At 41.5% G+C, this 16,992-nt stretch overlaps 1 protein-coding gene across 2 annotated transcripts in view; it reads left to right on the forward strand.

Annotated features, from left to right (window-relative positions):
* Nucleotides 1–16,992, forward strand: part of FMN1 (formin 1) — a 425,437-nt gene that overhangs the window by 388,443 nt on the left and 20,002 nt on the right. For both annotated transcript variants that reach the window (XM_073800707.1, XM_033851415.2), the window contains 2 exons: nt 3,146–3,197; nt 8,003–8,152. In XM_073800707.1, coding sequence (XP_073656808.1) covers nt 3,146–3,197; nt 8,003–8,152 — 202 coding nt within the window. The remainder of the gene's footprint in view (nt 1–3,145; nt 3,198–8,002; nt 8,153–16,992) is intronic.

Below are 16,992 nucleotides of genomic sequence, written 5' to 3' on the forward strand. Positions count from 1 at the left end.
ATTGTATATATGTACCATACCTTCTTTATCCATTCATCTGTTGATGGATATTTAGGTTGTTTCCATGTGCTGGCTACTTTTTGAATTATAGTTTTGTCCAGATATATATGCCCAGGAGTGGGATTGCTGGATCATATGGCAACTCTATTTTTAGTTTTTTGAGGAACCTCCATACTGTTTTTCATAATAGCTGCTCCAACTTACATTCCCACCAACAGTGTAGGAGGGTTCCCTTTTATCCACACCCTCTCTAGCATTTGTTATTTGTATACTTTTTAGTGATGGCCATTCTGACTGGTGTGAGGTAGTTTTAATCTTTGATCTCATTGTAGTTTTTATCTTTTATGTGCCTGTTGGCCAGCTGTATGTCTTCTTTGGAGAAATGTCTTAGGTCTTCTGCCCATTTTTCGATTAGATTACTTGTTTTTTTGTTGTTGAGTTGTATGAGCTGTTTGTATATTTTGGAAATTAAGCCCTTGTTGATCACATCTTTTGCAAGTATTTTCTCCCATTCTGTAGGTTGTCTTTTCATTTTGTTTATGGTTTCCTTCACTTTGCAAAAGCTTGTAAGTTTGACTTGGTCCCATTTGTTCATTTTTGCTTTTATTTCTATTGCCTTGGGAGACTGACCTAAGAAAACATTGGTACAATTTATGTCAGGGAATGTTTTGCCTATGTTCTCTTCTAGGAGTTTTATGGTATCATGTCTTATATTTAAGTCTTTAAGCCATTTTGAGTTTATGTTTGTTTATAGTGTGAGGGTGTGTTCTAAGTTCATTGATTTGCATGTGGCTGTCCAGCTTGCTGGACCACTTGCTGAAGAGACTTCTTCCCATTGTATATCCTTGTCTCCTTTGTCAAAGACTATTTGACCATAGGTGTGTGGGTTTATTTCTGGACTCTCTATTCTTTTTCATTGATCTATATGTCTGTTTTTGTGCCAATACCATGCTGTTTGGATTACTGTAGCTTCGTAGTATTGTCTGAAGTCTGAGAGGGTTATGCCTCTTGCTTTTTTCTTTTTCCTCAGGATTACTTTGGCAATTTGGGGTCTTTTATGATTCCATAGAAATATTAGGATTATTTATTCTAATTCTGTGAAAAATGTCATGGGTAGTTTGATAGGGGTCACATTAAATCTGTAGATTGCTTTGGGTAGTATGGCCATTTTAATGATATTAATTCTTCCAACCCAAGAGCATGGGGTATCTAAATGAAAGGAATCTTAAGGCTCATAGAGATTATGACTTGATGATTTTTCTAGACATTTTTAAGATGTCTCCTGTAAGAGTTGTATTATCATATATGACAGTATTATCTTTTTTTTATTATTGGAGTATAGTTGCTTTACAATGTTGTGTTAGTTTATACTGTACAGCAAAGTAAATCAGCTATACGTATACATGTATCCCCTTTTTTGGATTTCCTTCCCATATAGGTCACCACAGTGCACTGAGTAGAGTTCCCTGTGCTATACAGTAGGTTCTCATTAGTTACCTTACCTATTTTATACATAGTATCAATAGTGTACATATGTCAATCCCCATCTCCCAATTCATTCCACCCCACCTTCCCCCTTGGTATCCATATCTCTACATCTGTGTCTCTATTTCTGCTTTGCAAATGAGATCACCTATACAACTTTTTTAGATTCCACACATATGCATTAGTATACGATATTTGTTTTTCTCTTTCTGACTTACTTCTGACTTACTTTCTCTCTCTGACTTACTTCACTCTGCATGACAGTCCATCCACGTCTCTACAAATGACCCAATTTCGTTCCCTTTAGTGGCTAAGTACTATTCCATTATATATATGTACCACATATTCTTTATCCATTCCTCTGTTGATGAAATAGCTCATGCAGCTCAATATCAAAAAAGCAAATAGGGGCTTCCCTTGTGGCGCAGTGGTTGACAGTCCGCCTGCTGATGCAGGGGACACGGGTTCACACCCCGGTCTGGGAGGATCCCACGTGCTGCGGAGCAGCTGGGCCCGTGGGCCATAGCCGCTGGGCCTGTGCGTCCAGAGCCTGTGCTCCACAGCGGGAGAGGCCGCAGCAGTGAGAGGCCCGCGTACCGCAAAAAAAAAAGCAAATAACCCAATCAAAAAATGGGTGGAGGACCTAAATAGACATTTCTCCAAAGAAGACATACAGGTGGCCAACAAACACATGAAAAGAGGCTCAACATCACTAATTATTAGAAAAATGGAAATCAAAACTACAATGAAGTATCACCTCACACTGCTCAGGATGGCCATCATCAAAAAATCTACAAATATTAAATAAAGGGAACCCTCTTGCACTGTTGGTGGGAATGGTAAATTGATACAACCACTATGAAGAACAGTATGGAGGTTCCTTAAAAAAGTAAAAATAGAACTACCATACGACCCAGCAATCCCACTACTGGGCATATACCCACAGAAAACCATAATTCAAAAAGACACATGCACCCCAATGTTTATTTTCTGATCAGAGAGAAGAATATGTAAAAGAACCACCCCCAAATGAAACCTCCCGGTTTTCCTGTGGTCCCTACGGAGTGTGGGTTCTTAATCTGTCAATTCAGAATTCTACCTCAGCATCGTTGATTTCCTTAGTAACTTTAAGTATTTTTTCAGTGCATTTAAAAACATTCTCAGGAAAGAGACCATAGGCTTCCCTAGACCATGGGTGTAGAGACAGAGTACGCAAGGATTACAGTGAATTCCTTTGAATCTGAGCAGAACTACTGCAGGTGGTACTGGGTTTATTTTGTGGTAGTGGTGGTTGTGGGGAAAGGGGGAGTGCTGAGCACATGGCAAGGCTCCCAAAGAGACCAGCTATAGCTAGGCTGACCACGTGATCCAGTCTGGCCAGGGATGTTACAATTTAAGCCTTGGCCCAGAGTAATTAGTAATATTCCCCCCTTTCAAAACTATCCCAGAGAGAACCATGAATTATATGGCCACCATTATCAAGAAAGCCATGGTAGTAGATGTAGCGAATTGAGTACAATTGCCAGGACACGTGGTAGGGCCTTCCAACCCCTAATTCGGATTTATTTTGATAATGAATGGGTATAATCAAAGTTAGAAGATTACACAAAGGATATGCTGGAAGAAAATACGATTTTAACCATAATTATTTCTTTCACAGCCAAAAAAGAGCATACAGTGGAAGAAAGTCACTTGGAGAATGCACAGAAAAGGTAAGCAGCTCTGAACTGGCCCCAGGTCTTTCTTTGCCTAGCCATTCTTTTGTTATTATCAAGAACCGTCAACACCAGCCGTCTCCAGCACTTTTTCATCTTCTCTGAAGGCAAACTCTGTACTCATTAAACCATAACTCCCCCGTTCTCTCCTTCCTTCAGCCCCTGGCAACCACCATTCTACTTTCTGTCTCTGTGACTCTGACTGCTCTAAGGTACCTCATGTAAGCAGAATCATACAGAAGGTTTCCCTTTTATGATTGGCTCATCTCACTTAGCAAAATGAATGACTAGCCATTCTTTCGACCCCATCTGCTAAGACTCTGCATCCAGCAGCAATAAGAGTCTAGGGAGAGCTAGAGTGAAAGCTCCAGGAATAGGACTTGGCAATAGTTTTCCTCAAGAAGCAGGGGATCATCCGGAAGTGACTCACCTGCCTCAGGAGTCAGGACACCATTTGCATCTGTTTGCCTCTCCTCCACTGCTCTGCTCCTAGACACTTCACGGACGCTGGGAACAGTGGGATCCTTCTTAGTGTTACAACTAGATTAAACCATTATGGAGGATATTGTGAACAAGGGACAAATGGGGAGAAGGGACTTCCCTCTCTATGTACACAGAAAAGGGGAAGAGACCCCAGACGTCTTCTATTCGCCCTCCCACCTACCTCAGGCCTCTTCTATGTTCTTCCCTCTCTTCACAGACACCCAAGCGGAACCATCCACCTCACCTGGTAGAGCCCAGTAATCATTGGCTGTGATCCCTCATGGGGGGTCTTTCTTTTTTTCAGTTGGCCAGGTTAGTCAGCTTGGCTCTCCCTCCCTCTTAGAAAGGTGAGGGGGGCATACACGGAGGCTTTCTCATATTCAGGGCTGAGAACTGAGATAAATTTTGCTGGGACCCGTTCTACAAGTACGAGAAAATTAAATAAGAGATAAGGACAGGAAACAGTAGATAAGGGAAAATGAGCTTTACGAATGTGTGAGGAGGGGATTTCATTCAGTGCAGGTGAACAAGTTCTAGAAATGGACGTTTTTCCTCCCGTCTCCCCACAATCTCCGAGAGTACTGAAAGCCTATAGTCAGTGCTCTGTTCTGCCTTGACAGACACTGACATCTTGCCCTGCTTCCCGCTGTAAGTGCCAATAGAATAAATATGCAGAAGGAAGCAAGACGAGGGCAAATCTTGCATCTTTCTAAGGGCAGACATGTTCTTGGTCATGATTATCATCTCTGCATGATAATCTTTGACAACCAAGACAATCACATGATTCTGTTTATAGATTTTTAGGTTGTGCCCCTTTATTGGCCTTATCCCCTATAGAGCTTACATTATCCCTGTAGTAAGCTTCCCTTCGTCGGTGTGTCAGGCTGGTGTGTCTGTGTTATAGACGTATCCCATAGGCATGAAAAGGACCATCAACACATGGGTATCAGGCCAAGCAGAATTTCACTTTCTAAGGTGGATGTCAAATTTCTAATTCTTCTTCAGGATTCTTGCTTCAGGAAAAGGGGGCCCGTGTGAGAGGGGCCGAAGTTGGTGCTGTGCATTAGCTATGCTGAGGGGGGTCATAAATTTCGGTTGTCAGCGTTTTCCGTGACTTTGTGGTGAAGGTAGTCTAGCTTTCATGTCATACATGAAATATGTTAGATCCCATCTTTAACGTAGAAACCACAGTTGTTTGGTTACAGTCTTGAAGGAGGTTGGTGGTCAGTGTTGCAACATTCGAGTGAGATTTAGGAAATTCTTATGTTGTATTCTCAAGAGAAACAATTTACTCTGAGGCTAAGGAATATTTGCTTTTCCTCAGCAGTTTCTAAAGGCATGCATGAGGGGCAATAAGCGGATATGTTCCGCCCTGGCATCTCAACACTGCAAAAGTAAAACCGTTCCCTTTGCCGTGGGCTCTTTGATATAATCATTGGCTGAACTCTCAAAATGTTTAGCTGAATCGAAAAGATAGAAATCAGACAAGGAATTACAGCAGAGAGAAAAGGAGTCAGGGAACAGTTGAGAGTGAAGCAGAAAAGTTTCATAGAACACAACATATGATGAGAAATAAATCTTTTCAATGTTGAAAGCTATTTTAGTTATCTGCTGAGAAACAGAAATTTCAAACAGCACGATTGCCCCTTTGTCTCTTGGAGAAAATTCTAATATTGTTGTCAACTAACAGCCGTTTTCATGCCCAAATTTCAGACGGTTTTCAATAATCAGTCTTCTGTGAATCAAAATTAAATCTGAAAGGAAGAGAGTTGTGTTTGGAGCGGGACTGGGTGGGTGGGGAGGAACGTAGTCTAGACCTTATCAGATAGTTGTAGGTTCATATTCTAGCTTTTGGCTTTTCCTGGAACAAAGGGAAATCCAATAAGACACACATCCTCAGAGTGACTTTGTTAAAGTTGCAGAGTGCCAAAGCCAGGCCATCCTCTGCAACTCTGTTTGCTTTGGTTCTCCTGAAGAGGTTCACTTAAACACATAGGGGGGAAAAATGCTGAAATTCACTATTTCCTTTAGGTTTCATACTCTTTGAGGGTTAGCAAGCAGGGCCTCCCAGATCCCCCGGGGTACATCGTTCAATTCAGAGTTGGGAAAAGTGTGGCCCACAGGATGATGACATGCTTTTCTCAAGCTCTGTGATAACCCACCAAACAATTCTGTCATTCTCTGAAACCGTACCATCCTTGCAACATCTTGGTCTCACAGTCTACATTCCAAATAACGCTGGAACTGCTGGCGTTGAAGCCCAGTGAGAGGAGTTTCTGTGCTCTTCACTATGTCATCCTGGAAAATAGGAAGATAATTTGCTCCTCTGAAAACGAAAAATGAAGACTTTCTCTTCTCTATTCATTGCACAAGTAAATATGTTTCTGTGTTGAAGGTAAACATAATGAAGAGACAAGAATAATGATGTGCTTTGCTGGGGGTCACACACATTACGTACGACTTAGGTGGCAACGGTGTCTAACGTGGAAACAGACCAAAACATGACTCTTTTATTTCTTAAATGCCTGGGTCAGTGAGTATGAACAACAGGGGGTGGGTAGAGCAGAAAAAGCATTTCACGGAGAATCAGGGGACCCAACTCTGCCGATGAATAAGGTCATTCCATCTTTCTGGGTCTCTGTTTTCTCAGCTGTAAGATGGGAACATTGGACAGACTGACAGGTCCATCCCTTCCAGTTCTAAAGGCCCGTGACTCCCTAAGAAATTCATGGCCTGTTCCTTTAGGTTACAGAACTCTCTGCTTACGAATTTCCATGCTACAATCAATGTAATTTTCATTTTGAATGAAATAAAAAGTATATTTAGCGTTTTGACTGCCACAGAATTAGGAGTCACGCCTGGGCAAAAGTGGACATTGCTACTTTCTGGTTTTGCTCCAAAATATGTGTGTTTGGAATTATAAGAGAAGTCCCTCAAGAAATTACGGCAATTACTGCCTTTCTCCACCTATGCACTTCTAGCCTTTTAATAACTGGGAGCCAAAATTCCCTGACCAGTAGTTTTAATTTGCATTAAAAACAGATTTATTATTTACAGAAGCACAAAGAATTTATGGGACTCAGAGCTGCAGCTCCAGCTTGGATCTCACCTAATCATAGCCATGGAATCAATTAACAGTTCATCTGTGAAATGTGATAAAATCTTATGAGATACATAGTGCCCAATAACTGAGACTGAGTTGAAAGTGTGCTGCGTAACAGTAATGGGGCTTCAGGGTTTTACAATCGCCATTGAATAGCGTTCCATTAGAAACTCAGTATTCAGGATGGCCACAAAAAAAACCAACGCTGTGTCTGAACAGATGATAGAGCATTGAGTAATAAACCTGGCCAGCCATTCCTGCTTTGATTAGTTTCCAACACCCTAGAAAAGGGGCCCGTTTATTTAAGTGTTCCTGCTCATGGCAAATGAGCTTGTGGGGCTTGGAGTGGGTGGGGAGAAGGAATGAGGGCAGAGCTATAAATTGCTGCAAAGCTAGTGCCTCCAAGAAGGGCTGCTTGGGAGGCCTGGGTAGTCATCTGGGAATGAACCTCCAAGGGGTAGGTCAGGAGGTTCTTAGTGATATCTGGGAATCACCCTTGTAAAACCTGGGTTCTTTTCTGACTGGGTTAAAGATCATTTTTTAAGATCAAAAATGGTTTTTCCTCCAATCCTTGCTATATCCTCAATTATATGTATTTTTGTACATTGATGGTTTGTATTCCTGTATCACATCCAGCTTTAAAATGTAGCTTTCTTAAATATCATTTGGTCTACGTCTCTTATTTTACCCTTGAAAAAACTGAGAGCCCAGTGTTGAATGATTGACCCAAGATTATGAAGCCAGCAGATGCCAGAATAAGGATAGAACAGTCTCTTGATTTTCTGTGAAGCCCTCAACAGATTGATGATTCCCCGCGGGCTCTCTAACTGTCCACTGCTGGTGATACAGAACCAACATGTCATTAGTGTTCCATGTAATCGTTCAACATAACACAAAGAGCAGGTAAATGACATGGATTTGAGATGAAGAACACACCCCAAAAGTTTTACCTACATACACCCTGGAATTATACATGCTGGTTTTATACAGATAAGATGTGCCCAGGAGTATTCCCAATCATGTTACATTTCTTAGATAATTGGCTTGAACACGTAGGTCTTACTGAGCCACAGTGACTCAAGCCTGGGCTTCTGTGCTAAAGAGAAGCGAAGCGTGTGGGAGAAACTCTCCCGGTGTCCCCTCTCCTCCCCTAATGGGTATTAGCGTTGACAGCCTCTCACCCTCTACCTCACTGTTTTTTTCTCTACATTTGCAGTTTTGAAACAACAGTAGGATATTTTGGGATGAAGCCAAAGTCTGGTGAGAAGGAGATCACACCCAACTACGTGTTTATGGTGTGGTATGAGTTCTGCAGTGACTTCAAGACGATCTGGAAACGGGAGAGTAAAAACATATCTAAAGAAAGGTAAGGCTCTAATAGATTGATTAACACCCCATTCGGGGGTCTTAGGAAACCTCCCTCTCAAACCTAACGAAGTGTGTGCACCTCACCCGTGTCAGTATCGCCTTTCAGATCAAGTGGATGTCGAGGAAGGATTACTGCCTCAGAGTTCATAGGGAAATTCGGGGGAGGTTTGCTGTCCGCACAAGCAAATACACTCACGTGATCTGATAAGTTACACTTTCTTAACCCCTTCCAATTACTAGCTAGTAAATGAAAGGGGAGCTGTGCTAATTAGCAGCAGATTGCTTTTCTGTGTATTTTCATGTTGGCCCAGGCTAAATGAGGCAGCCTTGCTGTCGCAGACAGTACAGACAAATAAAAGTGAATGCTTTTCCCATTAATATACTGAACTTGCATCAAAGGGAAATCTCTGAGAGTCGGGCCACACTTAACACGGTGTTGAAGCCCCGCTCTGGATTTACAGCGCCACTTCTGACTCCCCGTATCCTGCTGAGGACATCAAACTGCGTGCCGCTCGCCTCATTGCAGCCTCCTGATTTTATTAGTTGGGGGTAGAAGGAAAACCTCGGCCCTGAATATAGGGAGAGTGTGTGTGTGTGTGCGCGTTCTCCTTAGAGAGAGACTGAATTGGGCCCTGTTGATCAGAACACAAAAGCATTTCTGCTCGATCAGTGTTTTGATCAGGTTGCCACTGTTCTACAAAGGGTGTCATGGATTTAAACTTCAAACAGGTCTTGCTACTACTCCTGCAGAACAGATGTATGAGAGTGTCATTCAAAGTGGAGTCGGAGACAAATTCTACAAATGAAGGGAAGTGGTTTAATTGTAGCATCTATATCTCACTAAACATTGAGACCTGAAATTCCAAAATTCAGTTATTTTTGCTGTTTACTTTGTAATCAGAGAAACGGTATGCACGTAATATATCCACACAGACACACACACACACAGTACGCTAATATGTTTTACCTTAAAAAGCTACTTTTAAGGGCTCATAATTTAGAGATTTCTTGACTCAGTCTTACTGAATCTCTAAATATTTTCTCAGGGAATTTTTTCACAAGCCTGCTTTCTTTCTAAGGAAGTCAAAGAGCTTTAAAAATATTTATCAACACATCTTGCCACCATTAACTCTTTTGGAACTTGGAAGTTAAACTGAGTATATCCATTATAGGGAAAAAATGAAGCAGAGAAAAGTTAAGTGACATTGTTAAGAAAATAGATTGTTGATAATAACAGGAAAAAAACAACCCTAAAAATCTTGACATCCCACTCATTGTTCTCACCCTGCAATCTCTTGTTTAGCCCTTGAAGCTAAAATAAACTTCTGTGTTTTGTGAGCCTCAGGGGAAAAGTGACAGAGCCACGTTCCTCTCTCTCTAACAAGGTAGCAGCTGGCCAGTCAGCTCTCCACGTCCACACCCGAAGGCCAGGGAGCCCCTCAGAGGGCCCTGAAGCTCCAGCCTTTGCTAAAGATTTTACACCTGAGATTTTGATCCTAGCCCTTAGTGAGTCTGTCCTTGTTGTTGGAGCCCTGAAAATGGTCCCAAAACACCAAAAGAGACGGTAATGAATTGCTTTTCATTTGAATAATCTTCTATTGAAATCGTGAACCGTATTCCACGTGGAGGAGTTTTTCCCTATCACAGAAGTTAGACCACACTCATTGTGGGCCTGCGGTGGTTCCAACCACCCTTCAGAATGACCTGTTCTCTGATTCCTAGTGATGGGCACTTGCTGTGCTGCTTCCTGGGTATAGCTGGTGAATTGCCTACTTCACACTCTGTAAACCAACACTTTTAAAGGGTCATGACTTCCCGGGACCCTTTTCAGGTCTTCTCATTTAGCAATTTCAGGGGTTTCTTCATTCCAGCCGTGCTTTGTGAGATAGATCACCAAGGTTTCCAACCTAAAACAACATCTCTGAAAGTTAACGATGGCTCATAAAGTATTTGTGGAAGCAGCCTGTTTACAAAAATCTTTTTGTTAAGAAATGTTAGCGCATTATATATATTACTGCTCATGCAGTTCAGTAAACTGGTTAATATCCAGGGTTTTCTCGTGAAGTGAGGATTTTTTTTTCAGTTGTTCTCTATCTGCTAAGGGTTTTAGCTTTTAAACGATTGGAATCACGTATTCGTTGTGGTGACATAAGCGAATTGAATTCTTCTATTACAATCAAATGATAAACAATATGATTGCTTTGTCTTGACCCATATTTAATGATGTTTGATATTGTCATTTTTTATTGTACTTCTCCAGCAAATCCCAACAACACTAAATGTCAGGAGGTAACGTAAGATACTATGAAGACATCCTCAAAAATTAAATTCATAATCAAATGAAAACCTCATAGCTTGTAATTATTAGGGGAAAAAAACCACTGTAGTTGGGGATCCCATCCAAAGGAATTTCAAAGGTATTTGAAGGCCAACTAAACCCCAAAAATCACTGAGAAAAATTAAGGATCAATAATAGTATTTTCAAAGAGACAGATTCACTTCCAAATGAAATGGAAGTTTTGAAAACTACTTTAGGTCACTTGAGGTCAATTTTAAGGGATAGAGAATATTTACTTCTTGTTCTGTTTAGTATGGTTTCCAGGGACGCACATTAGCTTGATGCAAAATCGAAATGGTGCAGCTCCACAGCAGGGTAACAGCTACCCCTCATGAGACCCAGAATGATGTCTGAACACACAGGTGACTGATAAAAACGTCCAGTGTGCTTGTGCCTTGAAAATGAATGATAAACCCCCTATTATTAAGCTGGTATCAGGACACAATTCTGTATTTGAGTAGAATAGACATCGTATTTCACTGGGAATATGGTTTACCTGCAGATTAACTCTCAGTAGAAGAGCAGGCTACTGTATGATGGTATATTAATGGCATGTAACTTTGCTTGTCGTGTATGCCAATATTAGGCAAAATAGAAAACTTCTGAGTCTAGGCCCAAATCCAGAGCGCCTCGCTCCCTAGACCTTCAGTCTGTGACCCATTCAGTCCTCATGGTGCCCCTAGTACTAGAACTCATCCTCCAGTGAAGTATACCAGGTCCTTCTCTTACCCCTGCTGAGTACTTACTGGCAGTGCTCAGTAGTGTAAAAAAGACCTCTACAGAGAGAGTTGAAACCCGGCATTTTTATGCCATTCATTTGCTTTGTGATCTCGGGCCAGTCACTTATTGCCTGGAGGACCCAAATATCATATCTGTAAAATGTATGTATTGGGATGAAGCAGGAACCAAATGTTCACTAAGATATTTTCTAGCTCAAAATCTCTGTGAATCTAGAAACTACTTTTTTTTTTTTTAATATTTTGAGAAACTGTTTTATTTCTGAGATAACGCCCCTCACCTTTGCTCTTGAGCTCATAGGGGATGATGCTGAAAGACATTCCAAGCCAAGGTCTGGTGGTGAGTGGGGAAGAGATTTGGGGGCAGGGAGAATTTTCACTGTCCTCTTGGACTTGGTAAATGTCTACAGCTTCCTTGGCTTACGCTCCCAGTTCCTCCCCTAAAATACTAAGGTTGGTCTTGAAGACCACTTTTTTTTTTTTTTTTTTTTTCAGTACGCGGGCCTCTCACTGTTGCAGCCTCTCCCGTTGCGGAGCACAGGCTCCGGACGCGCAGGCTCAGCGGCCATGGCTCACGGGCCCAGCCGCTCCGCGGCACGTGGGATCCTCCCAGACCTGGGCACGAACCCGCGTCCCCTGCATCGGCAGGCGGACTCTCAACCACTGCGCCACCAGGGAAGCCCGACCACATTTTTTTAACTGAAAGTATACACACACAAATATTTTCATCTGCATCCAACATTGCGTTTACTGGTTTATGAAAGTTCATCGAGATTTTTATTCTGAGAGGCAGCTTTGCCTCAGTTTTACCTTTTCATGCAGTTTTGTATTTGTGTCTCTTGACAGCCAAACCAGTCAATGAATTTTTGCAACACACATTTCTTCCACCTATTAAATCAACATATTATTCGAGCATATGCATAGTTGCAAGGAGATAACCTAATTTTTGCTGCTACCTTTATTGACTATTCTTTACTCATTTTCTGCTTTTTCTTTTTCTTTTTTTTTTTTCCTGTTTAATTATTCTGGGATTACAACCCTTCCTTATGAAGTTTTCCACTATTTAGAATATGTTAAGACTGCTCCCCACATATGCCCACACATGCACACACAGAGGCCACAAATGACTACTCCCTACAAAATGAGCTATGAATTTGCAAAAGGTAAAGAAGTCCTAGGGGCCTCATGACTCCAGGAATAAAGTCTTGGCAAATAGTTCAACCCTGAGCCAAAGCAGACTTTAAAAGTACCATTTAAAAACCCATAAGGGGTAAATAATGAGTGAATAAGGAGTTTGGTGAATTTTATGTGAAATGAAAATAAGACATTTCATTATATACATAACTATAATTTACACCATGGGGGAATGGATGGTTAGTTTGGGGGTTTTTAGTTCAGCTAAATAACAACAGAGTTTTTGTTTTAGGTGTATTACTTGCAGTTATTATGGTTAATTTTGCAACTGCCATACCCTTGACAGCAGAGCTGTTGTGGAGTTATCGCAAAGCTTTTCTCAGGGCTCACTGCTCAGGTCACTTTAGGACCAGGAGCTGGGGACTTAGAGAGGCCATCACTCAACCCACAAAGAAGCCGTTGATTGCAGTGTAGACATCGCAGGAATTCCTCTCTTTATATGATAGTTATTCCTGGAAAAAGTTCCATAAACTAAAATTTTTATTTATTCAATCATGATCATTACAGTAACGTCTAACAAGTTACCCTAACCCTCTGTTATGTGGTTAAATGATTTATATACACTTAACTGCTAAGAAGCTTCATATGTTAAAGGACCCCTTTAATAATACGAATAATCACCCCCAAGTTACTCGGCAAAACTTTGAATTTTCCTAAGTCACATTTGAAGGCAGTTCTGTACAAATACACAAACAGTAAATGTCCCAACAAGCTAACTTATAAACAGAATGTGTGATTATTGTAATCACAAAGAAGAAAACCCACTTATTTCCCAAGCAATGAATTTAAAACTATTTCTGCAAAATTAAAAATATGCCATGAGTAAGGAGAGGGGATAGTAGACTTCTAAATGGTAAAAATTATGGGATCATTGATTCTTAAAAATTAAAACACCTCTTTTGACCCTCTTTCCTCTGGAAACTAGCGATCTCCTGTTCCTTCCATCTTCTTAAAAGAAGAGTTTATATACATTTCCTCATTTCTTTTTCCATAACACACATCCACTACTTTCTGTATCAGTAAGAATAAAGCCTCGGCTGCCATAACAAAGACCAAAGTAACTGTTGCTTAAACAAGAAAAATTTATTTTACTTTCGCCTAACAATCTGAGTATAAATTGTTTAGAAGTTCAGAACCCAGATTCCTCTTCTCTTGTGGCCACCATCATTAGGTGTGGTCCTTGTTCACAAGTGTAAAGATGACTCACATCACGTCCGCCAGCACCACTGCTGCTGAGTTCCTGCCAGTAGAAAGGGGAGGGCACACCATTTCCTTTAAAGGGGGGGTGGACCTGGAAGGTACACGTATTTCATTGAGCAAAACTTAGTCTCACGGCTATATGCAAGGGAGACCAGGAAATGCAAGTTTATCTGGGAGCCATGGGCCCAGCTGAAGACTCATGGGTTCCATTACTAAAGGGAGCAGAAGAAATGGATGTTGAGACTACTGGCAGACTTTGCCATCTCTCCCATTTGTGAAATCAGACAACTAACTCCTTGGCACTACTAGCTTTTGACAGTGATGATAGTTTCTTCCATCTTGAAGATGCTCTGAGGGTATTCTGGGTTTCCTTCTGCAAAGGTGACCGCCACTCTTCTTTTTCCTTCATCGGTTCATCTTTTTCTTCTATTCCTTAAGTGTGGACCTTCCCCTGGGTTCAGATCTCTGTTCCTCTTTTCTGCTCTGTACTCTATCCCTAGTTAATCCCAACCATTCTCATCGCTTCACCTGTCACCTCTTTGCCAAGTCCTCCTACCCAGAAACAACCTCTTAGTTCTAAGTCTTAGATCTCCTACTTCACGCTAAACGTTCCCACCGGCTGCCCAACTTTCATCTGCAATTCAGTATGCCTACTCTGAGGGTCCCTAAATTTCACTTGCACCCTTCTCCTCCTCCTAGTAGCCAAAGGCAGGCTGGAAACCTGAACTGTCTTTAATGCTCCAAGATTCACTTTCCACCCGCGGCTAACTTCTCAGTTTTGCCTCCTTAGTGGTTATTCTTTTTCATCCTGTTTTCTCGGTGGCTTTGCCTAGTTCGGGACCTCGTCTCTCACCTGGATTATTGCTACATCCTTCTGACTGTTCTCTCTGCCTATAGTTTTTCTATTTCCTCTTCATTGGCCCTTAATATTGTATCCAGCTATCTTTCTAAAACAAGTTAGATGACATCTATTTCTTTGAACATATCCTGTTTAAGTATATTCTGTTCTGAAATAAAGGGAAGAAAATCAGCCATGATCGGTACTTATATTCATGAACTTTGGGGGCCTTACAACAGCCCTGAAAAAATGTATTCCTATTGTGCAGATAAGCAGAGGAGAGAGTAAACGAATTACCAACATCACAGTTTCACTCCTAAGCAAGAGAATGGGGATAATGACCTAGGTCTTATGTGACACTAAAGCTTGAGCTTCTTCAAGTATTCTGTATTTCTCCCAAATTAGAGCATGAGCCTCCAAAAACTTGCCTTAACTCACTTTCCAACCTCATTTCCCATATCTTCATCCCCCACATACCCATGATATTGACTCAGTGTTTCTCACATCTACACATTCTTGCCTGGTGTTCTCATTGGGTAATTTCTTTACATTGCATTGTCCCAGTTATTTCCTGCTGGTCAAAACATAGTCATCTTCTAAGGGCGACCTCCAAAACCTCTCCCCTTAAAGTCTTCTGAAATACCCCTAAGTAAAAGAATTAACATCTTTCTCTGGTCTCGGATAGCATATTTTTCTTACGATCCTTTTGCACTTAATTCCTTCCAACTTGTTACTTTAGTACTTTACGTGTCTTTTTCCACCTTTAGGACATAAACCCATTCCTTATCGTATCTTCTATGGTGCATTCTCCAGCACAGAGCCCGCTAATTGTTTACTGATAGAGAAAGGACTTCACAACGTAGTACTGAGCACTGAAGATCCTGGGCAGTGTGAGTTTGGAGGAGGAAATGATTCCTAAGGAATGAGGAGGCCAGGGAGGGCTTTGGGAAGATGGTTAGCCATCAACGGGGCCACCCTCCACGGAAGTTGTAGAAGGGATTCAGAAGCCAGTACGGGAATGTTGGATGTCAGCTGCTCCCCAATCTGGCAGGTCTTCCAAATCACCTGGAGAGCTTTGTAAAAAAGTAAGCAGATCTACCAAATCAGAATCCCAGAGGATTAGAACCTAGGGATCTGCAGTTTCAGAAAGCTCCTTGTAGAGAGGATGAGTAAGAACACATTTTGTGTTTGGTTGCCTCAGTAAATACCTTGGCTTCATCCCTTGCTGAAATCTATCAGGTCAGCTTTGGAGATGGGAGGAAGAAGTTCATCTTCCCAAGGGATTCTTACTACGTGCAGCCAAGTTTAGGAACTATTAGACTCAGGTGATGGTGAAGGTCTCTTCCAGCCCTGATTTCCTGTGGTTTTAGGTGGGAAATAAGCTGGACATTGACAGAGCAAATGAATTCAGTCAGCTAAGTAGAGATGAAAGGGGTAAGGACATCTTGGAGATCACATGGCAAAGGCCTGGGCTTGGAAGGCTCAACTCACATTTTGGAGGAATCACATAGTATGATCTCAGGGGCCAGCCTAATTGCTGTGTTTCCTGTGCGTCCTCGGAGTACACACCGTCTCTCATCTCATTTGCACTTTGCATTCCCATAACATAAATGGGCACCACTTAATCAGCTTGATTTGAGCACGTACTTTCAAAATACCTATTCATTCTTAAGTGCTGTACAAGCTATGAGACCCTATTCTGGAAGAGCGTAATCTGGCGATCACAATGCCTCCTTCATAAAGCTTTCCCCAATCTCTGTGAGCTATCTTTCCTCCAAAACTGGGGCAGGGGGAGATGGTTACTATCTCTTTAATTTTGGCATTAGCGATTTCTTTTTCATTCATTTTCTTATGGACACTTCCCCCTCAAATAAATCATAAGCTGTAGAAGACAAGGGCAATGCCTCATACTTCTTTGTTCTCTCTCTAGCATCTTATATTTCCTTATACGTAGTGAGTGCTCAATTAATATTTGTCGAACAAATAAACAGTCACTGTGTTTTCGTTTGCCACGTTGAAATTGATTACGGAATTTGCTGTCTACTGCTGATAGATGAGAGATCTTATTTATTTAGACTTTGGTGGTAGAATTCCCCAAACATATCCCATATGGGTTGCTTTTGCTCAAGTATCTAAAATCTTTATAGCTTGGTTAAAGAGGATAGACATGTTCAAAACAAGAAAGACTAGTTAATGGGGTAAAACAGTCACCTTCTCTGTTCTTGCCTGTATTACTTTCAATTTGTCTTAAAAAAAAAAAAAGAAAGAAAGAAGGGAGTGAAGGTCCTTGGGATTCAGGCTGTGTCAAGCCTCACACCTCTTCAGAGCTCACATAAGAACCTTTGAGAGCACGCGTCCACGCACTCTTTCCCTAGCCTGGCAGACAGCAATGGAAACCCAAAGTAAGTCTCCTTCATTCAGCTAGAATACTTCTAAGTTGCTTATCTGTGGCACTCCTGACAGCTCCTGCCTTGGGCAGAGAATAGATGGAATAGGGGGCTGCCTGGGTAGTATGATTTGAGGGGCGCCAG

The sequence above is a fragment of the Tursiops truncatus genome, chromosome 2 (genome assembly GCF_011762595.2).
Source record: "Tursiops truncatus isolate mTurTru1 chromosome 2, mTurTru1.mat.Y, whole genome shotgun sequence".
Classification (NCBI taxonomy): domain Eukaryota; kingdom Metazoa; phylum Chordata; class Mammalia; order Artiodactyla; family Delphinidae; genus Tursiops; species Tursiops truncatus.